This window comes from Sphaeramia orbicularis, chromosome 22, assembly GCF_902148855.1.
Source record: "Sphaeramia orbicularis chromosome 22, fSphaOr1.1, whole genome shotgun sequence".
In the NCBI taxonomy this organism is placed as follows: Eukaryota; Metazoa; Chordata; class Actinopteri; order Kurtiformes; family Apogonidae; genus Sphaeramia; species Sphaeramia orbicularis.
The window spans coordinates 31,543,863-31,567,015 of record NC_043978.1 but is presented as its reverse complement, the minus strand read 5'-3'; the positions used below and the strand labels follow the sequence as shown (position 1 = coordinate 31,567,015).

The window sequence follows — 23,153 nt, the reverse complement described above, 5'->3', positions numbered from 1 at the left end:
ATAGGACAAGCAGTTCAGAAGTTATTAACAATTAGTAGATACTTTTGGTTGCTGGTAGGTCTTTTAGGGTTAAATATAAGTATAATACTTGAGTAGGAGCATACCAGACTGAAATATTTGATACCTAATCCAAAAATATAATAATTGTTAAATATCTTGTACATAAAACTGTAAAAAAAAACATCAAAAAAACCATCATTCTTCATAACAGTATAAAACAGTTAAGGCATAACCGTGGTGATTTTTTTCAGTAATTTCTTTTTACGTAGAGGTTCAACTATAGCTGCCATGAAAAAGCACTTATGCCAAAATTAATGCTGTGTTGATCTGTCGAGCTCTATTTAGAGGCGGGCAAGATGGATAAAATTCTTCATCACTTTCTATATATCTTTGAACTTTAATGTCATTGTCTTCTTCAGAAACACTGGTCTACAATTTTTTAGAAATGATTTGCTCCAGAGATTAAATGTGCTGAATGTTACATATTTTAATAAGATTAATTGGAAAATAAATGACAAAAGTGCCGGTTTGCTGATGTTTTCAAGGTATATGATTAAGTGTTACTACACATATATATTGGTTTATGTACATTTATATAATAGTTTTATAAATCTTCCACTAAATAGAACCTGTAAAGTGAATGTATTCTAATGTGCAGACAGTGTTTCGAAGTAGATCTTGTAGCTCTGAGACAAATATTCCTTTTGAGTCAAACCCATTCTCTCGTTAATTCTTCAATTTCACATTTTGACCCAAGGCTGTATCTTGGAGAGTTCAGCCAACCAGTATTTTTTACTTGATTTTTCTTTATCAGTGACTCTCATGTGGTAAAATTTCATTACTTTTATTCTGGAAGCATTTTCCTTGTAGACCAGTGTAATCTAGTATAACCACAGATGTCAATAGTAGCATTAAGTACAGCAAAATAAACCAAAAGAAGCAGACATTTCTTTGTTCCTTCTCTTTATTCTAGTACTATAATCATCATTCTTGGAACTGTCTTGGGTTGGGAAAAGGAAATACGAGGTTAAGGTTGACACAGTACAATAGAAAAACATACTTGTCTGCTCTGTAGAAAGTTCCAAAGACTTTGAGCATGTAATACTGATCAATTTACAGTCCCTGTCAACTGAAAATATACCAAAATCTGAACACAATACACTTGGTGAAATGTAAGACGACATCAAAAATAAATAAGGAAACAGCTTATTTAAGAACATGAAGAAGAAAAATTAGAAATTTGCACTTTTAACTGCATTTATCAAGGTGTTCAGTGGGAATGAGATGACTGTCACTACTACACGTTCCTTCCTGAGAAAGGGTAGCTGTCCATGAACAGAACACAGCAGGAGGGATAAGGGAAGAGGTTGAAATTACATATGGCCAGGTTTACTGAGTTTTTGCATCGAAAAAAGCAAGCAACATGAATTAAAATGAAAACAACACGGAGCCTCGGTCTGTTGACATCATCATTATGATATCACCACCACCACTGATCAGCAAAATAAATTTTGATGGAGTTATTTACTTGTGGTCATGCTAAATTCACAATGACTGTAAATGACATCATATTTTCCCTTCAAAATGCAAACAAAAACCTCAGCTTTGTTTGTTCTCAATCTGTAAACATGCTACAGATCCATGAAATAAACCAAACATAAATGGCGTAATTGTAATTTAAGAGGGAACATGTATTTCTACTTTTCTTTCTAATGGCAGCGCATCATTACTGGTTTAATGTTGAAAAAGATTATAACCTATAGACTAGTACCACCCAAGATTAACAACTGGGTGTAAATATATACTCCCATTATCTTAGAAGTTATCCCATGGCTGTAATATAAAGATCATTTGGATATAAAAGAGTAGACAAAACTTGTACTGGGTCAAAAGTCAGTGTGAATGTAGCAGCTAGACTTTATGTGTCTCTGAGGTGTTCACAGATAGTGACTGCACTGCTGGGTTGTTTTAACTGAACAGTATTTGCCCTCGATTGTGTACATCTGGGATATACTGGCAGGGAACGGCCAGTTTTTAGAATTCTTGTACAAAAGAAAAGGGAGAGGAAACAGTTTTTTTATATGATACGTACTGTATGTGGCGCCTTGGTTAAGTTTTGTCAGGTTCTCTCAACATGCAACATTTGTATCGTCCAACTCTGAGCACGAGGAGCAATCAAATCCTCTATAACCCCCTGAAATAACCCTCTAAAATGGCCAAAGGAAATCACTGAAATCCACAAAGAGAAAGCAGAGTCAACAATATCAACTGAAGGCCACATAGAGGTTATTGAACGAGAACTTGTTAAAACTGAGCAGATTAGCATCTTCCTGGTATTTTCACTATCAGTAGTCTCAGGTGTCTATCTACTCTACAAAAGCAGCTCTGAAGGCAGGGCAGGGAACAAGGCTGACAAAGGTTTCAAAGTTCATGGAAAAGACTAATAATAAACAAACTTCTGATCTGCAGGTGGTTTGTTGTCGAGTCAGAGACATGCTTCAGTGCTCGGATCAGAGTTTGTCATCCCGTCACCTGAAGGAGGGACCGACAGAGCCACTGGAGGTCGGAAGTCTCTGGCAGCAGCACTCTATTTCCTGCCTCTTTACTCAGAGGACGAACAGTATGAGGTCAGGTGGTTGTTCAAGCCTACTGACGCCACTTCAGCCACAAGCAGCAATGGCAGAAGGCCCAGAGGTCAGAGTTCGCGGGGTGCAGTTCACACCCTCGTGTGGCGACAGCTGTGGGAGGAGCCCGTGGCGGCGGCGCCGGACGGGGACGAAGGGTCCTCATCGCTGGATTCGTTCTGCTCTTCTTTGTGGAGGCCTAGGCTGATGTGGCTCTGCAGGGCGGCCGGCGTTAACCACTCCTTAGGCAGGCAGCTCTGCAGGAAGGGAATGCAGGAGCTGAAGTACGCCAGTCTGTTAACCCAGCGAGGGATTTCCCGTCCACACAGCAACTAAAAAATATAGACAACAACGAACAATAAGTCAAACCCTGGGATAATAATAATGAACTTTATTTGTAACACCTTAAATCAGGGGTCTCAAACTCATTTCCTTTCAGGGGCCACATTCAGCCCGATTTGATCTGCAGTGGGCCGGACCAGTAAAATAATAGCATAATGAGCGATAAATAATGACAACTCCAAATTTTTGTCTTTGTTTAAGTGCAAAAAACACAATTAAATTATGAAAATACTTACTTTTATAAACTATCCAAACAAAAATAAATGGGAATAACCTGAAAAAACTAACATTGAAATTAAAAAAATTTAAGAAAGTTTTGTGCAGTTTTAACAATATTATGCCTCAACTTATCATTTCTACATGTGCATTGTGGATCAGATCTACAAAGGCACTAAACACTTAGTAACAGGCAGAAAATTATTAAAATTGAGCTTAATTTTCTTTAGACATTTCAAGTTGTTCATATTTGTTCAGGTTATTGACATTTTACTGTTACAGGATAGTTTGTAAATGTAAATATTTCCATAATTTCATGTTATTTTTTGCACTAAAATAATGACAAAAAATTGAAGTTTGTATTATTTATAGGTATAATGTAAGATTATTTTTCTCACATCAAAGCAAGAAGAAAATATGGAGTCATCATTTTTTGTAGGTTATTATGCTGTTATTATTTTACCGTAGATCATATTGGTCAGTATGTGGAACCTGAACTAAAATGAGTTCCACAGCCTTGACTGTGGAATTTTTGCGCTTTGTAAATTCATCCCACGGGCCGGACTGGAACCTTTGGCATTTGGCCCTCGGGCCGCATGTTTGAGACCCCTGCCTTAAATACAAGAAATGCAGCTAAAAGGGCAAAAAGAATTTAACATAAAACCAGAATAACATGCAACAAAAGATGAAAAAAAATAAAACCCACAAGATAAAATCAAGATGAAGTAGCATAAGATATAAGATAAAACCCACCAAAAAATTTAAATAAAGACAAGCGGATGAGTATATTACTAGCTTTTCTCTACAAATGTTAATAATGTGTTTCTTTGAGCAAGATTCCTTTTGTTTTTCATACCTGTTACACACATTTTCCTTTTATGTTACAGTGTCAGTACACTACCTACAGCTACGAAAAAGTGTAGGACACCAATGGTTTGAATCTTTAAAATTTTTGACATTGTGGATTTAGAAAGTACTGCCACTATTTCTCCCAAATTCTACATAAAAATATATTAATTTAGAGCATTTTCTCACAGAAAATAAAAGCTTCAGTGTTTTCCATCCTTGAATAATGCAAAGACAACAAGTTCATATTCCTTTTTTAACAGACAAATAATTATGTTTTTGACTCAAGAAAACATTTGTCGGAAGAACCCTTATTTACAACTTTCTTATCATGGTGTTTCTGGTACAAAAGTCACCTTTATGTAGTAGATTTTACCCATCCATTTTCTTCTTGATTATATTCCAGAGGTTTTCAGGTTCAGGTCCACAAATTTGGCATGATCTCTTAATTTTTTTTCCAGAGGTGTGGATGTTATAAGAAAAAAAAGAATAAACACTATTGGATATTTTTCTCAGACTGACCTCAGACAGTGAGGAGGAGAAGTGGTTGCAGTTTTTGTGCATTAGGTGATAGGCATTGCCTTTAAATTCTTTTCCAAGCTCCTCCATGATTTTATCTATGTCCTCCTCTGTAAAGTCTGTGGTGCCCAAAACAATGGCTTCCCTGTAAAAAGACACAAATATAAACTTTAGCACACTTTTCTCTAGTGAAAATAACAATACATGAACAAATGATGTGAAAAAGTCTGTGCACTTACTTGAACTTGAACGTCTCTCCCAGCTCAGCAGCATTTCCAGGGTTTATTTCAAAGATGCCACTGAAAGGATAAGGATGTCCCCCGTATGCAAATTCTATGTGACAGAAAGAAAAGACGCAAAACACACTTTAACTCCTCAGACGGAAACACTAAACAACTGTAATTACACTGAAGAACGCAATTAATCATCACCATGCTGTGCTTAAATCATTAGCCCGGGTTAATTATTGCCTTTTCTCTATGTATTTACAGCAGCTCAACAGAAAACAGCGACCGCCTCCAGGGCCACAGCAGATTAAACAGAGGGGCTCTAATCGGCATGAAGATTCTGAATTCTTTCTTTTTTTAACCTCCACCAAGGACGTTATGTTTTTCACCTGCCTCTGTTTGTTTGCAGGATTACACAAAAATTGTTGCAATGATTTTCATAAAACCTGGTGGATGGGTTAGTCACGGGCCAAGGACAAACCTGTTAAATGTTAGAGCAGATCTAGTCAAAGGGGATATTTTTCACCTATTTTCCTAACATTTTGAGATAAAAACCTTGGTGGTATGAACTCCATCAAGTGTCCTAGTTGATAAATAAAACACTGAAGATTCAATAGCAAAGGGAATGATGAATAAGTTGTCAAATCCACCAAATAATTTCAGGAATAATACATAATAGAGGCAATGTGTGGTATTTTTACTTTTAAATACGAAAAAATGGACTAAAATTGCTATAAAAGTGCTGAGAATTAGGAGCTATGAAGTTATACTAAAGACACCACTATATTGGATTGTGGAGGTATGCATTTGGTTTATTTGTATAGAGGGTATGCACATACGTCACTTCCCCCCTGGGCCCTGTCCCTCTAAATCAGACTGAGTGGCAAAAACCAACCTGCTCAACATGACGGAGTATAGCAGTAAACACAGTGAGACGGAGAAAATGGGAAATATGAAATTAAATTAGGGACAATTGGACTCGACATGGATCCGTACGAGCTACAAAAGAACAAGTGGTTCACGAACATTGACATGTGGACAGAAATCGCGTATCCTAACATCCAGGGTGTAGGGGATCATCACTATTTTTACCTGAAACAAATATATGTGGTTTCATCATTACTGACAACTAGGGTCCAAAACCAGGGCCCAGAACCAGCTGATCCAAAGTGCATTTACAGAAGACCATGTACTGACCCCAGTGAATATATGCATGATCTACTGGTACTGAGGAGATTTACTGAGTCTAGTTCAGATCAAGTACTTTATCCAACACAGATACTACTGCTGTGGACCAGCCGGGGACCACTGGATTCTGGGAAATTAGGAGATTTATACCACCTGTTTTTAAATTACGACATTATTCTTGTAATATTATGGTTTTATTGTCGGAATATGACGACTTTAATCTCATAAACGAATGATTGAGTTTTTTTTATAACTACAACTTTATTCTCATAACATTGTGATTCTTTTTGTATTCGACTTTATTTTCAAAAATTACGGGTTTTATATCGATATTTTATGGCTTTATACTCGTAGTGATAAGTGTTTTATTTTCTTATGTGGTCCTAATACTTCGCCGTAGCTTTATTCTCCAGTTCCCCCATATTTGAGAAACTAGGTTAGCCTCAGTTTAAAGTTAGTTTACTAATCATGTAGGAGCACAAGGTTCATAATCACAAAATAAAGACAAAAACTATGACAGATCTGATCATGAAACCGAGAGCTTTACTAAGAAGTAACGTTAGCCAAAACAATACGTCATTTAAGGCATGATTTTACTCAAAAATACAGCATAAATTAATGTTACCTGACACAAAACGGGATCCACAAATCTAGGTTTGGTTTCCTGGATTTGTGGATCCATCTACGTCTCTTTTCTTTGTCTTTCAGTGCCTGTAAAACGATAGCTCCCACTGCTTTTCAAACCTGTTCATACAATCAATCGCACAACAGCTCTTCCCCATTTTTTTTTTTTTTAATTAAATATTGTTTTTAAGTTTAGACAGTATTGAAGCCACCGCTACTCTACTCCCTCTTTCTGCCACTCTGTGGGCATAACCACGGTGACTTCCACTAGCAGTGACGTCACGTGCATACCCTCTATTCTCGGTTTGGTGGATTTATGCGACCACTAGAGGGAGTAGTGAGTCACTCTGCTGATACCCCATGGTGAGGAAAACTAATGCCATGGGGCCTTAGAGCAAAGCATCAGAAAGTGATGAGATGGAATGAGAACCACTAAGAAACAGCATTTAGAGTCAAAGAAAGTGACAGAGTGATAAAAGCTAGAACTGCTGTTGTTGTTTTCACCACTGGACACAGCTCTAAAGGACAAGACTGGAGTTTGGTGCTTATGAAGGTATAAAGTCATCTAAATACAATGTTATTGTCTTTGCTAAGTTGCTGTTTGTTGCTCCACAGTTCTGACTAAACTATGACAGTTCTGACCTTGTTTGAATGATTCCAAACAAATCTTCAGTGCAAGTATTGACAACACAAACAGAGGTGAGGCTAAGCTAACAGAGCTATAATGTAAACTATCAGTTGACGCAGCAAGTGAAGATTATAAGACATAGTATTATTTTGACCGACTGAGTTTTAATTTGAAGAAGAAAACTTAAAGAAACCTCATTAGAGATGTCTATAAGCAATCAGTTTATATGTTTAGTGAATGGTACAGTCCGTGGACATAGCACTGATTTGTTGGTGGATTTGGTAGTCCTGTATGCGTTCTGGTATGTGACTTCCCCCTGATGTTTAGAGTTTGGAACATCAATACTACATATAAGTTAACTCCTTTACAAACATGTAAATATGTATGAGTTGATTTAAAATGTCTTTTTGCTGTATACAAGCATTTGATAACATTTGTCCTCACGTGCACTAATACTTAGTCACACAGGGGCTCCTGTGACTCAGTTGGTAAGGTGGGGTCATCCAATGACCTAAGGGTCACCGGGTTGAATCCTAGCTCTGAATGTCCACATGTCAAAGTGTCCTTGGGCAAGACACTGAACTAAATTGTGCCCAGTAGGGCCTCGCAGCGTCTTGCATGGCTGCAGCCGCCCATTGGTGTATGAGTGTGTGCAGGAATGGTTGAATGGGAGGCTTTGTAAAGTGCTTCTGGGACCATGAAGGTGTGGAAAAGCGCTATATAGGTGCAGTCCATTTTACCTTTTTTTTTTTTTTTTTTTTACATATTTCGCTATGATTTATAAAATGCTGTAGACAGTTGGGTTCATGATGATATCCACTGGAATATAACACCACTCAAAACTGTATTTGGATCTTTCCCATTTCACAGATTCTTCCAAAATAAAGTACGAGAAAGACAGCATTTAAGCCATATTTTACTTTCACCTTACAGTTATATCCAACCTACTGTGATGTTCAGATCTAATATATGTGGTGTTTACTGACAGAAAAATGATGCAATTAAATATTTTTTCAACCTAAGACTGTGGCTATGGCTCATTTTCTGTGGGGTCATGAAAAGTGCTCATTTTCATTGCGTGTGATACTCCTACACATTTGTATTACGTATGTGGTGTTTGGGCTTACTGAACCGAAGGGTACGGAAGTGTGAGAATTGTAGGTGAAAACAAGTAAACACCCTCATGTAATCCAATCTGTCATGTCTTCTCTGTTTCTACATAGCAACAAAAACCTTCTGCTCCCACATTTTCCTGCGCATTTTACCTTCTGTGGTGTGTGAAACTAAAAACATGATTTAAACACAAAAACATACAATATTACAAATTATATTAATATATATGTACCTGTCCTATGTATGTAGAACAGGTACATATTAATTGTAATGGAAATAAAGCATTTTGATCCCAGTGATGTGCAAACACCAGGCAGTGTAACAAAAACACAGGGTTTTAAATAAATCTGATCGAATCACAGGATTATTGTGCATAAAATTGTTGTTACATGTTAGTTTGAGTGATTTCCTGTCCTTAAAAAAGGCATATCTTCACTGTTATCACTTCATTTCTCTGCACACTTATCCAATACCACAGGTTGAAGTGGTATAACGAATTCTCAGTGATCTAGTTTCATGTTGGTTTGTGCCTTTCAAAGCACACACACACACACACACACAATCCACACAGTGAGTCAGCGGTGACTCAACCCAGAGAAATGGGGTCATGTTATTAGGAACACAATTCCATATTCCATTTTTAAAAGCAGCTTCATCTGTTTCTGTGAAGCAGCCTCGACATCAGACTGTGATGTCCTAGCACAGGGTTTGACCTGGTGTGATTCAGTCCAGACACGCTGTAATAGGATTTCACAGACATAACGGAAACCCCATCTTACCTCTGCCGTAAATCTCAATGCCTGAGTGGAAGACTCCAATGCCCAGATTGGAAGTGTATTCGTTTATCCAGTACTGCAGAGAAAAAGGAAAAGAAAGGAAGAGTTAGGCGTTCTGCAGCAGGCGACATACACAACACAGGACATTAACATATATGTGCAACACGTTCAGTAGACAAAGAATTTTTCATGCAATATTTGCTCCTTAAGAAATGGATATATAAAGTACAGTAGTCTTATAAGAGTTAAGGCTGCTGCTGACCATGACCAACAGCAAAAATGGGTGACCTTGAAAGTGTCATTCCTCATCTCTCTCCATTTAATTTCAGTCTCTTTTCTACTTTTAACTTTTTACCTTAAGGCACAAAAAGCACCATGACTTGTGGACTCCTCTAGTATTCTCCTGTCTCACACTGAATTATGTTATAGGACTATACTGAACATTAAATGTGTGTAAAATCATTTTTGATATACCTATCTCGAATGTTGTACCACCTCTTTCTTTGTTAAAACATGCAGGTACTCTGAATCTCTTCACCTGGCAGTCACTAGTGTGTATTAAAGACTATGCACTTGTTTACATTAATTTAAGTCAGTAGTTCCCAACCTTTTTTGGCTTCTGACCTTAGACATTCAAAATGGAGAATTTTTTTTGCTAAAATTAATTTGTTTTTGATCATGTAATAGTTTGCTATACTATGTTGCAAATAAATGTAAATTTTAGAGGACATTTAGGCTATATAATGTATATTATTATGGATGGAAAAGCCAGGTGTAGATTACTGCACAAAGTGAGAATTTTATTTTCCTTGGTCAGGATATGTACAGTCAGTTCAGCTTGGATTTATAAGGCTGCAAATTAATACTGAACAAACAATAACTCAAATTATGAATGATGAAAGAGCTGCCGGCCACAATGAACATTTGACAGATAAACAGTACCACAGTGCTTCAGTTTCAGCTTCACAGTTTGTCATGTCTTATGGATGTCTCTTATGGATTGTGATTGTCTCTCTCAACTCACCATATTTTTTTTTAGTATTTTTATTTTTATCAATTACTAGAAATTTCAGGCGACCCCAAGGTTGAAAAACACTGATTTAAGTTGCTGAGCTTCATGAAAACAACAATTGCATGTAATCTTTTTAAATTGTTACCTCTACCAAAGAGGTTATGTTTTTGCTGGCGTTGGTTTGTCTGTCTGTCCGTGTGCAAAATAACTCAAAAAGCTATGGACGGATTTGGATGAAAATTTCAGGAAATGTTGATACTGGCACAAGGAACAAATGATTAAATTTTGGTGGTGACTGGGGGTGGTGGGGCACTGATCTGCCTTGGCGGAGGTCTGCGCTCTCCGAGTGCTTTTCTAGTTGTTGTTTTTTTTTTTTGTTCAGTGACATCCTGATGATCATTGATTATTTTCTGCCAATGTATCAAGTATCACAGAATTACTGTATCCTGATATGGTTGTTATTGTGAACAACATGTTGATGATAGTTTTGTGGTGAATTACTCTGTGATCACCCATTTTCTACTTTTTGAAATGAATGAATAAAGCTTGTTAACTCAGATTTTACAGGAACAATCAGTTTCTTTCATTCCCAAACAGGCACCCCAGCATTCATTGAAGAAAAAAATAAAAACAAAGAGGAAACAGGGCTGATTTACAATCACAATTACAATCGATCTGCTCTGTCAGCCTAAAATTCATAGATTATTTCATAAAACCACAGTCCGTGTAGCAGTGAGCTCCTCTGGCACCCTTCGCTGCAAACAATCAGGACATAATTCATGGCAAGACCACTACTCCCACCCCCACGCCCACTGATGCGCCCAGTCTCAGACACCCCTGAGGAAGCCTGCTAGGAGCTATCCACGCTGCCCCAGCTGTCCTCTATTAATAATAGAATACATTTCCGGGCTCAGAGTAATACAATAAAAGCATTCCCACTACTTTACCTTTTGTGTCAACAGAGTCTTCTCATGTTTCAGCAGTGACCTCTACACTATTGGCTGTTTGGTCTTTGCCATGTCACACCAGGAACACACACAGAAATCTTTAAACCCTCAATGTTTCCAGGAAGAAAAACAGCAGCCAAGGACAAATTCCCAAGTAAAATGAGATTGTGGTAAGTTGCATATCAAATGACTTTCCCCTGAGTGCACAAACAAGAGATTCCTCAGACATTAGCTGAGCTTTTTAAGTCACTAAAAGGTAATAAATCATTTTTCTCTGACAGACTTTAATATTTGTGAAAGATTGTTGCAAGCCATCACTGCTGCAGCGATCCATGCAGTTTCTGCTACAATCTCCTGCCTATGCAGATACAGCATGCACCACTACACACATCTAGTCACATTGATTTCACATTGAAGATGATCGATTCATCATCATCCCTCCTCACATGATGCACTCTCAGGAAGATCCTGCTGTATTCTTGTGCTGTTGAGTTTCTCACTGAAGTAGTTAAGGATGATACTCACTGTCACCTCCCTCATGACCATTTTTCCCCCCTTCAACAGCCACCCATGACCTGTTAAGTCCCATCACAGCAGGGCCATGATGGAATTTAATCAGCTGTTTGAGCAGCTGTTACTTCTGGCCTCACTTTGGGCCTCATCTGTGAAATGACTTGAAGACATCAGGGAAAAGCTGAGTCCAAAACTGCATCTGACTGAGAGTGTATGCATGAATGTGTGGGAATATTTCTTAAAATAAAGATTCACGTCGACAATAGACATGTTTTATATTTAAACAATGTTTCAAATTGGAAAATGGGATGATTCATGTAGTAGTGCCACATGTTGAAATGCTTCAGACAGAAAAAAAAGTAACATTTTACTTTTCAATACATTTCTGTTACATAAATTTAGATGAAACCAGACGTACTTTCAGCTGATCATCTTCAGATATGTGCTGGTACTAGTTTCTGCAAAACCCTTGTCTGTAAATGGAACGACTCTGTGGGTTTACAGCAACACGTTGCATAATATTCATAGGGGACACTGTTCAGCAACCGGTCTGAATGAGGACCCTTGTCCTTTGCTGGAGTGTGGGGGTTTATGTGTGTGTGTGTCTGTAAGTGTGTGTGTACAACATGTGAGCAGAGACACAGGGGTCAGTGAGGGAAGGAGGCTCCTGTTTCACAGGCCTCAGGTCAGAGTATGAATCTTTTTTTTTTTTTTTTTATCTACATGCCACTTGCTACTCAGAGCACCTCATAAGTCATTATTTAATGGAGGCACCTTTTAATGTTGGCAGGTTGAACAGGTGAATTATAGAAGAAAGCAACTCACATCAGGCCACAGTGATGGAAGACGCACTGAAATGTGAGCTGAGCAAATAAATAAGAATCAGGAATGTGAAAATACTGACATCAAAATGTTACTCAAGTAAAACTGGCAAAAAATGGAATATTGATGAAGTATGTATTTATGTGTAATGTAAAAGTTTACTTTTAATAACAGTATATACTATTAGGTAAAGCTACATTATTATTATTAGACCTCTATATTATAATAATAATTTGAATCTCACTAGTAAGTCACTAGCAACTAAACTTGTGAAAGTAGTGGAGTAAAGCCTCTGAGACATAGTGGAGCAGAAGTATAAAAGTATTAGAATATGTAAATACTCAGTAACTTTTTGTTACCTTGGAGTGAATGTTTGTTACATTCCATCAGTGAGTTACACATACCACACAACCTCTTCATCAGTGGAATAATGCAGTAAATTTTTGAAGATAGGTGTGACTACTTGTACTCAATGAAAATGTAACTTAACACTCAATTTTTAAAACTAGAAGTAGAGACGAAAAATACAATGTTTGTATATTTCCATGCCTTGGAGTAGAATGAGTCAAGGATGCAATAAGACTCTGAACATGAGGATAATTCTGACTGGTCTGTTGCTCACTTTCATAATCACAAAACAATGACTAATATGCAGAAAAAAGTGAGTGCAGTTTTCTTACCATATCATACACATTAAGGATGACCGGTTCATTGGCCATGGTTTAAACCTGAGCTGTAAAGGCAACCGTCCCACCCTCCACGTTCAGGTTGTCAGCACCTCCACACCCCTGTGAAGTCACAGGGCCACACGGAGGACCGCAGGAGCAGCGTGGGGGCTTCTGGCGGACGGATGGAGGCTGCACATTCCCCCCGCAGGGCGCACAGCTCTGCAGGGAAGCCGCAAAGGAAAACGTCCGAAGAAACAGGGCGAGTGGAGCTCAGATGTTACAGAGCCATTATTCTGAGATCAGGAGCGCAGGAAACCTAAATCCCAGCAGTGTGGACGAGGCTCCAAAAATATCAGCTGTACGGGAATCAGTGTTACCGGAGGGGGGTGTGCTACAAAATGAAAGCAACCACAACAGCTCAAAACATCAGATCAGACGCGGATGAGGTGATAACATGATCCAAAGCGGACATCGAGGGCCTGTAAGTGCTGAGATCCGAAGCAGGCGCCCTGCTGTCGGCATCACGGGCGAAAAGGCGACAGCTTGGGCGGACCGACGTCGACGACGGAGGCGGGGTGCGGGCCATTTTCACACGCAGGACAGTGGGGCAGCTGTGGGAGATGACGCCCGAGCCATGGTGGTTAATTCCAGCTGATGGAGTCAAGTTGACCACCGGCAGCGGCAGCATCCCCGGCCGGAGCTCGCGCTGGTGCTGGTGCTGGTGCTGGTGCTGATGCTGCTACCGCTGGCCCGCATCCAGCATCACCGGCTCATCCGAACTCACAGACATGACTCCGACCGACAGGAACAGCCCGATGGAGGCTTTCGGATTAATCCTTACAAAAAAAAAAAAAAGTGCCAAAGCAGGCGTAATGGAGACGCACCGGCAGGTTGGATGTGAGTATGTGAGCGGTGCCTCTGCCTCCTGTCTCCGTCTCTCTGTGGTTCAGACTGAAGCTTTGATTACATCATATCTGCCTCCGAGGCTGCATCCTCCAACAGCTGATGGAGCCAGGGTTCTGCTACTGCTGCTACTGCTGCTGCTGCCGGTGGTGGGTGGACAGGAGCATACTTTGTTACAAAACACAACACTTTACTATTTTTGACCACTCACCGCATGATGGAATATGCGGATTGTTCTTTACTTTGTTTTATTTAAGCTTCAACACATTCACACTTCATTTTTATTCCTACTGTCATTAAAATGCAAATTGTTTTATGTGTTAAGTGACTTTTTCCTCAACATGTCAGAAAAATACACTTTACATCATATCCACTGCAATAATTTTTTTAAAAATCTTTTTGTTGTTATTTTAGTCAGAAATTTACATTGTTGTAATCTTAGTATATTCATATTTACATTATGGAACAATTTCATTTATTTAAAGCCACTGTTTTGTGTTTTTGTTAAAGTTGCCTATTTATTTTCCAAATGTAATTAAATCGATGATGCTTTTATTTTGAAAGGTAAATGATAACATCCGGTGTTGCCTAAACTGGTATTTATTCTTTTAATTATTAACCCTTTCATGTATGAATTATGAGTACCTTAATCAAGATTTTTTTTCCCTGAGTGTTTTTAGTCAACTTTAGGCATGAAAAAAACAATGGGATTGAAATTTTTTATGAACCTATTTTTCATGGAGTTACAAAAATGTCCACTTAGCTAGGCACAATTTAATTATTTTAATTTTTGAAGCAAAGAAATATGTATTTACTGATATACCGTGTGAAAACTATGATATAAAAACATTTTAATGATGTTTTCTCACATTTTATGCTAGTTATTCACTCAAATAATATGGGAAAAAAACAAAAAAACCAAAAAAAACCAAAACACTTTCGTTTAAAAAAAAACCTCAGTTAATTACAGTCTAATAACAATTAGCAATTGATTTACACTGAAATATAATAATAATGGATTGGATTTATATAGCACCTTACATTATTGACCCATTATTCATTCGCTCTCACATTCTCCCTCTGGTGGTGGTAAACTACATCTGTAGCCACAGCTGCCCTGGGGCAGACTGACAGAAGCGTGGGCCCCTACGGCCCCTACGGCCCCTCCGACCACCACCAAACATTCATACACCAGTGTGAATGGCACTGGAGGCAAGGAGGGTGAAGTGTCTTACCCAAGGACACAACAGACTGACTAGGACAGAGCGGGATTTGAACCGCCACCCCTTCGTTCATTGGACAACCCGTTCCACCACCTGAGCCACAGCCGCCCAAATATGATAGTGCAGATCAGGTTTATCGAGAGCAGGAAAGTTACAGTAATGGTCTGAATGTCAGTGTATTATGGGATGGTGCATAAGCGTCCACTGTGCTGGCTGATATGGAACTAAAACGGCAAAACCTGTGACTATACAAGAGAACAGCTGTAGAATAACTGTCCACTATAGTGACCAGTATGCATGAAAGGGTTAATATATTCACTATTTTTATATTATTTATATATTTTGTATTCTTGTTTCTTCAGGGATGTAGCAAAACAAAGTATTAGAAATAACATCTGAACAAATGTATTTAGTTTAATGACAGAAATATTAAAAAAAATGAAAGAAGAGATTAAAATGTGCTAACATGTAACCACAAAAGATGTCAAGATGTGTACCTAAACAGGAAGAGTATACAAAAAAACAACCATTTTTGGAATTTTTAAAAAATACATATATTTTTTTATTTTCAATAGATATGTATTTTTTCTTAATCAGTTTTTTAAATGTGCTTGTATTTGAGGATATGCTCAGACTTGATCAATAAAATGTTTAAATGTGATATTAAGTGGTTCCTACATAAATTTTCACAGATGTAAAATTTGGTGAAAAATAAAGAGGGATTGTATGATCTTTTGTTCATTCACTGGAGCAGTTAAGATTGTTGCATACAATTTTTTTTTTTTTCTTAGTAAATCACCTTCACCATAATGTATGTTAGATATGGATGAAAACCAGTAATTTCCACATGTACAATGAACAAACATGTTCTAGTGTTTCTACAAAAGGACCATTTGTCAAATATGTACAAATAATGGAATTTAATGTGTAATATCTATTTACTGAAAGTTTATCTTAATCGTACTGATCTAATAATTTTATTCAATATGCAGAACTTTAAAGAATCTACCTCTATACTATTTTAAGTTATTTAAACCATCTGTTTCAAATTTTGATCCAAAACTTCTTTACTTTGATTTATTTAACATTTTCCCCCTTGTAGGAAATGGCCTTACAAATAATCTAGCACTAAAAAGCTGATTTGTAACGAAGAAAAGTGGCTTTAACAGAATTGTCTAATTCAGTGAGCGTTTATGTGACTTAAATAAAATTGAAAGTGACACTGAGTTCTTGTAATGGCTGATAAGCACATGGGGGATGTCATTTTTAATATAATATCCACCATTTGTGTTGATTATACAAAACTTGAGCTGTGTTTAAGGAAGAATTTTCCTTGTCAGTCCTTAGAAAGAAAACAGAATGTTTAGTTTACAGCTGAGATGTGAACAAAATGTTGATTTTCTAGTGAATAGCATTCTAATGTCACACCTGCTACTTTTTTTGGTGCCTCATTGGGTGGCATAAGACACAAAAAACAAACCCATCCAATCACTGATACATCTTGAAATTTAAAAAAGCAAATAAAACATTTAAAACTGGGTGAATTCATGATAAACTTTATTACATGGCTGAATTTTAACCACATTTTTGATAATTTAGTAGTTCTTCTGATCTACTTTCTGGCATTCTGCACATATTCACAATCCCACTCAGCAGAGCGACATGAAACGTATTTACAGACCACCAACAGTCAGACAATTAAATGACAGATACGCTGCAGAGTGATAAGACGGACAAACACATCCCAGAAAACACTATTTAAATATTCATCTGCATGACAGTGAATATCCGTGATTGCGACTAGTGCAAAAATAAAACATTAAGTATCGACAGTAAATAACATGTTCCATTCCCTCTGTGTGGATTGGCTCAAAGCTGCTTCTCGTATTAGAGTTTTGGTCCTTCATACAAGTACACAATTTATTTTCAGAATTATAATCCAGATTTCATAGGCGCTCCTCAAGGACCATTAACGTGATCATGCAACATAATTATAAGTACTCACCTTGATGCAAAATGACAAGAACATTAAGATGACAGTGGAGTCTCAAGTTGGGACTGAGCTACTCATGCCCTTAAACATGAAGCAAAACATTTCAGATTTAATAGCTCACCCTGAGTGATGCTTCATGACACACATCTTAAACTTGGCGACTGAACAAATGTCATGTTTTTTTTTTTTTTTTTTTTTAAAGGACACATCTCTTTCCATTCCTCAACAAAGTCAGTGAAAAACAGACTTTTATGGGGATTTGTTCCCAAGAACATATAACAATGCCATATCCTTAAACGTGTTTATAGACACAGCGGGTTGATTTTCATTTTGGTCATGAAAAGGATCAACAATAAATGAACACCACCACCGTTTGGAACACAGAAAAGGCACTCGGTGGAGTCCATTAAAAGACAAAATGTTTTACAGTATCTGCAGGCTTTTTTTCCATCCCACAGTTTCATCTAAGCAGCATGGCTGGATGCCATTCCATCCGTTAACCTGTACAAGAAGTGCAAAATGAAAATCAAACCCAGTTGTGATTTTTTAAACAGTGATAAAGTGAAATGACGGCAGCTTCCTCCCACAGATCTATTTGTCAGCGACGTCGCTGCATAGAGGCCTATGACAGACTGAACACAACACTGTCTTTCAGTCCAGTTCATAAATGGACCCTAGAACTTCAGTCAGTTTAACTTTACCAAATCATCTACTATATTTTTTACATATAAACTCTGCGTGTTGCTGCCAAAAGAGCTCAGCCCGGCTCAGCTCGGCAGCAGGAATGTCATGTACATCCCTCTTTCTTTACTTAACATCAAAGTTATCTATTTAAAGTAACCTCTGAAAAGAGAGCATCCCTTTGCATAGGAAAGGTGCAAAACAGCTACCATTAATCATATAATACACATGAATACGGAGAAACTCATCAGTGACGCCAACATCTACTAATCAAAAATAAAGTCTACTGTTTAGAGTTTATTCCCTCTTCACTTCTTTGGCCTTTAGCAAAGTTTTTGATCTTAAAAATAATATGGAGACAATAGTTAAAAGTGCTTCCGCATGTAGATGAATGCAATGACGGCAGCAGCTCCTGCCAAAACAGCCAGTATTCCCAGAGAAGACATGGAGGGTTCTTGTTCTGGTTGTGAGCCTGTAGGTCCGTTTGTGAGGTGAGGGGCCTGCAAGTCACACACAGAAAAGGGTGGTGTAAGAGTCAAATTATCATGGGACGATTACAGGTGTAGAGTAAAAAACATAAAGGACAGAATTTATAATGGAAAGGTGATTTTACATTGTTTAGGTTTAATTACTTTGAGTATTTGTTTATTCATTTATGAAGCCAGTTAGAGTTTGGCTGAAACAGTCCTGACCTGTAATCTATATCAAAATACTGGAAGGTCTCAGAGCATCTGTGTGTGTGTGTGCACAGTTCTGAGAAACAGACGTTTTTAACTGGTCAATTTGGTACGTACAGTTGAAGAATAGGCCCATCTCCAGATTAAATTAATTAATTATCTCAGCAAGTTGATAGGACCAATATTTTTGGAGATATTAGTCATTTTGGACTATAATAGCCTTACAATCACGTTGCTATGCCCATGACAGTTGACGGGAAGCGCAGTACCACGCTGCATGACGGGAAATTAAGTTAAAAACAGGAAAGATGCATTTACTAACTTCAGTCCCTAGATGTCTGTATCAGTATGACCTGTGGTTCCCCACAAGTCAATGTGCTAGTATTGTACAATTGCATACCTTTGACCTACACTTGGCTTTAACGTCCTGTACAGCAGATTCTGAGTGATTTGCCATTTAATTTACAAGTTGAGCTGTGGCTGGAGGCTGATTATGGAGGAAGTACGTCTTTTAGCAGTGTGGTTGTTTTTGCTATAGATAGCCAAATTTCCTAAATCTGCTGCCAAAAACAACTAATGACAAAACTAACATCACTTAAAACACAAAACATTAACAATTTGAGAGGAAACCATTTGCATATTGAGGTCTGCTGAATTTTTATGCTTCTATGATGTTTATAATCATATCAACATTAAGTGGTGTGTTAACAAGAAGTGCAATTTTTTTAAATAACAGTCCTATGAACATGATTACATGATACAGGAACTCAAAAAAACACACATTAACTCTTCTTAAAGCAACCTGTCTCTTACCTTCTTCAGAACTTTAAGCTCTACATTCTCTCCTGCTGACCTGAAGAGCTCCACTGCAGCTTTATGTGTCCGATTATCCAGCATTGCTCCGTTAATCTACAAAACACAAATACAACAAATGAAGACATGAAAGTGCCATTAAATAAGCAGGGTTATTATCAAGATCTAGTGGATAAAGCAACAAAGCATAAATGCTACACTTTAATCAAGAACCACCCTGTTTTAGTGTCTCCTCAATATTAATAAAATTTTTATTATAGATTTATTCATTCACTTTGTGAACAACTTAATCCTCTGGAGGGTCTTAGTGATGCTGGAGCCAATCCTAGCAACAATTGGGTGAAGGTGGGGTACACCCTAGACATGTTGCCAATACATCACTGGTCTGACATTTGGGCAGCATGATTTTGGGCAAAAATTTAATCCAGATTTCTTCCTCTAAAAACCCGATTTTCGATTTTTGGGTAAAACTACAAAAGATAACAGAAGTCAGCATGTCGTTTTCATGTGCAGCCTGCAATGCAACGCACTGCTCCCACTCTGGCGTGTGATGATGTTTGAGGCGCTGAAATAAGTTGGTTGTGCTGCTGTCTTTGACAGATACCACCTTTAGGCTGAGTTTGCAGTGAGGAATGGGTTGGTCTTCATCTGAAGCTTCAAAGCCATACCAACTCCACACAACCGACTTGCTCTTGCTATTTTTAGCCACGAACTTCTCACTCTCCTTGGCAAATGCCATTTGTGTACTGGTGTGTGGAGACCAAAGACTGTGGAGACCGCTGTCACAGTTAGGAGGAGCCACCTATGGTAGCCCGGAGGTGCGTGGCCCAGAGGTATGAGAGAGATAAAATTCAATGTGATGATTACCCTTTTTTGAACATCGTCCTAACTAAATAATCTAATTTTGATTTAAAATTGATTAACAGTGCAGTCCTACCTGACATATACAGATTATCAACCATTACCTCTTACATTTACATCTATGGGCAACAGACACTGACCAATTACCAACGAAGAGCTTATCTTTGGATGGTGGGAGGAAGCCACAACAACTGGAGGGAACCCTTGCAACTCCACACAGAAAGGCCCCAGTAAGTGATGCTAGGTTCAAACTCAAGACCTTGCAGCACCATGCTGTCCTCCATTTTAGATATGAGTTTAAAGTTTATACTGAGATATTTCAGTGAGAACAACCCCTCAGCTCTGGGCTTCCTCACAAGTGGCTCCGGTGCTTTTAGGAAACAGTAATAGCTTTTTAAAAAATCTACTGTATTATGTAAAACAAAAAATGCACTGCTAATTCTGGTTTTGTCATCTCTACATCCACCAGTAGACAAAGTGTGGAGAAATATACAATATTCATCTTCAGTAATACTGAAGCTAATTAAGAGAAAAGTGATCACTTAATCCTCAAAGACCTAAATAACCACCAGCGACGAAAAGCATCTACTGATCTAAAATGCTTAATAACTTATGAACCACTAATCCTGTTAAAACATGTAAATAATTCAGGTAAAATGTAGCCTAGTTTCTCAGCTTTTCATCATCATCAGATATGACCCATTTGGATGTTCAGAGGCTCCACAGAGAATGTGACAGCAGCATCATCTTCTGTAACACTGATTCAACAGTAAAACTCCTGTAATTTAACAAAAGGTAGTGGTTGTAGACAGCTGTTTTCATATTTAATGACATAGTTTGTTAAAATAGTCACTTTTTCTTCAGTTTTCTCCGTTTTAATACACTATTCTTTTAATCTACTCTGAGCTTCTCCAAACATCTCATCAGTAAATTTGCTACAGGAAAATACCCAATTTTCACAGAAAAATGCAAAATGCAGAGGGTAATACTAGAATAAATGGTGATAAGTCACTTAGGAAAGATTAAATGCAGAGGAAAAATAAATCAATTTACTTGAATTAATCAAAAACTCTGGTTAATAGACAACAATAATTTACAAAGTCTTGGTTGTGTCCTATTTTGTGCTACCGAGGATTTGAAACAGATTTATAGCACAATAATTTTGTAAAGATAAAGTACTATTAAATCATGTTTTGTCTTATAGCCTGAAATTTTTTTTTACCAAATTAGAGTCATAAATTGTCCATAAAACAGAGAAAAAAATTAAGATACAAGTTTTGGGCCAAATTGCCTTGATCTACTACAACAACCACCTCACATTTCACACTTGAACACAGTAATGGAGTGAAAGTACTTATTATATTCTGACCACATCAAATTTCCCTTCCCACGATAAGAGTTTATTACCGCCAGGATCTTATCTCCTTCTTGAAGTCTTCCATCCAGTGCTGCTGATCCATCTTCTTTTATTTTAGACACAAATATTCCATTATCATTCACAACATACTGCTGGTCCACGCCCCCGACTATATTGAAGCCCAAACCTGAAGAAAAAAAAACACAAGATAGAGGTTTAAAGGTAAAATACTGGGAGCAAAGATATCAGTGTTTACCAGAGCAGAAGTTGCTGATTCAGTGTTCAAAGTACAAGCGGGAATATTTCTGCAATACACTGCAACTTGGAGGTGCATTCAGTCAAACAGCACTTTACAAATTGTTCTTTAATAAACATCAAACTAACTGTGACACTGTGATGAGGCTTAATGGACCAGACTGTCTATGGCAGGCCGAGGAACACTTAAAAGAGTCAAACACAGCTTCAAAGTGAATTAAAGACTGTTTAATTCATAAAATTAAGACATTACAGAGTCGGAGAGATTTCATAAAGTAAATTCATGCTGTCACTACAGGAGAAAATAGGCAGAAATGAGGTTATGTAACTTTGAGTGTCAAAATTAGCTTTTAGCTCCCCAGCGAAGATTTTAACTGCTGACTATGCTAGGTTAGCTAGCTAACAGTCGGCTAACAGCCCACTAAGTTCCCCGCTCTCCACGTCTCACCTGCGGGTCCTCTCTTCAGTTTAATGTCCACCACGTTGGAGGAGGAGTGCAGAGAGCCATTCATGTTGCCAAGACACCAGGTGATTATTCCAAGACTTGAGTAAGAGGGGGACAAACTATTTATCTGAAGGTGAACTCATTGAGGAGTTTCGATTTGCTTCCTACGCATGGACACACTCAGGGGTTTGTGGATGTGCTGCCCCCTGATGGACCCATGCGGAACTACAGGCTGACCTTTGATTTACATGAGGTAAACCACAAAACACACAAAAAGCAAAAGTAAAACTTATACTACAGCCAGTGGTGGGATGTAATTAAGTACTTTTACTCAAATTCCATACTTAAATGCAACCATATACATCTTACAGGGTAAATATTGTACTTTTTTTGTGGAACATTTACCAATCTGCAGTATTATTCTAACCTCAACATTAGATTGCAACATATCTATGAAACTATTCTGCAGTAATCTTCCTTTAATATTTTACAAAGATCTACTTCTGCCGCTGCATTTCCCACATTACTTCACTAAAGATTAAAATCATAGATGTAAGCAGCGCCATTTTTGATAGGATCCACATTAGCTGTATAGATTTTCAAAATACATATTCTTAAAAAATATGTATTTCAAGCACACAGTATATTTAACAATCCACAAAAATCAGTCAGTGTTTATTGTTATATGTGATGTTTGTGAATCATACTACTGCTGCATTCATCTAACGTAAGTTTGTGTACCGTTACATCAACATCAATGCATCATATTCTAAGAAGTTTTAATGTTTGTGGCAGGATCACCCACATATCTCTCAAAAGTAAAATGTTCATAAGCCTTGTGAGAATCTATTTTCCACCTAATTTGAGAGCATTTTTAAAG

General features: G+C 37.7%; 2 protein-coding genes across 2 annotated transcripts; both read right to left on the bottom strand.

The window, feature by feature from the left end:
* Nucleotides 1-946: 946 nt before the first annotated feature.
* Nucleotides 947-22,452, bottom strand: LOC115413405 (deubiquitinase DESI2). The gene is made up of 6 exons (XM_030126220.1): nucleotides 22,442-22,452; nucleotides 13,078-13,282; nucleotides 9,107-9,179; nucleotides 4,787-4,880; nucleotides 4,551-4,692; nucleotides 947-2,956 (listed from the first exon to the last, which is right to left on the bottom strand). Exons 2-6 carry the CDS (start codon nucleotides 13,114-13,116, stop codon nucleotides 2,717-2,719), a joined length of 588 nt encoding a protein of 195 aa, XP_029982080.1. The 5' UTR covers nucleotides 13,117-13,282; nucleotides 22,442-22,452; the 3' UTR covers nucleotides 947-2,716.
* Nucleotides 16,732-22,472, bottom strand: synj2bp (synaptojanin 2 binding protein). The gene is made up of 4 exons (XM_030126221.1): nucleotides 22,277-22,472; nucleotides 21,624-21,760; nucleotides 19,356-19,451; nucleotides 16,732-18,365 (listed from the first exon to the last, which is right to left on the bottom strand). The coding sequence occupies exons 1-4, from the start codon at nucleotides 22,338-22,340 to the stop codon at nucleotides 18,231-18,233; spliced, it is 432 nt and encodes a 143-aa protein (XP_029982081.1). The 5' UTR covers nucleotides 22,341-22,472; the 3' UTR covers nucleotides 16,732-18,230.
* Nucleotides 22,473-23,153: the final 681 nt, after the last annotated feature.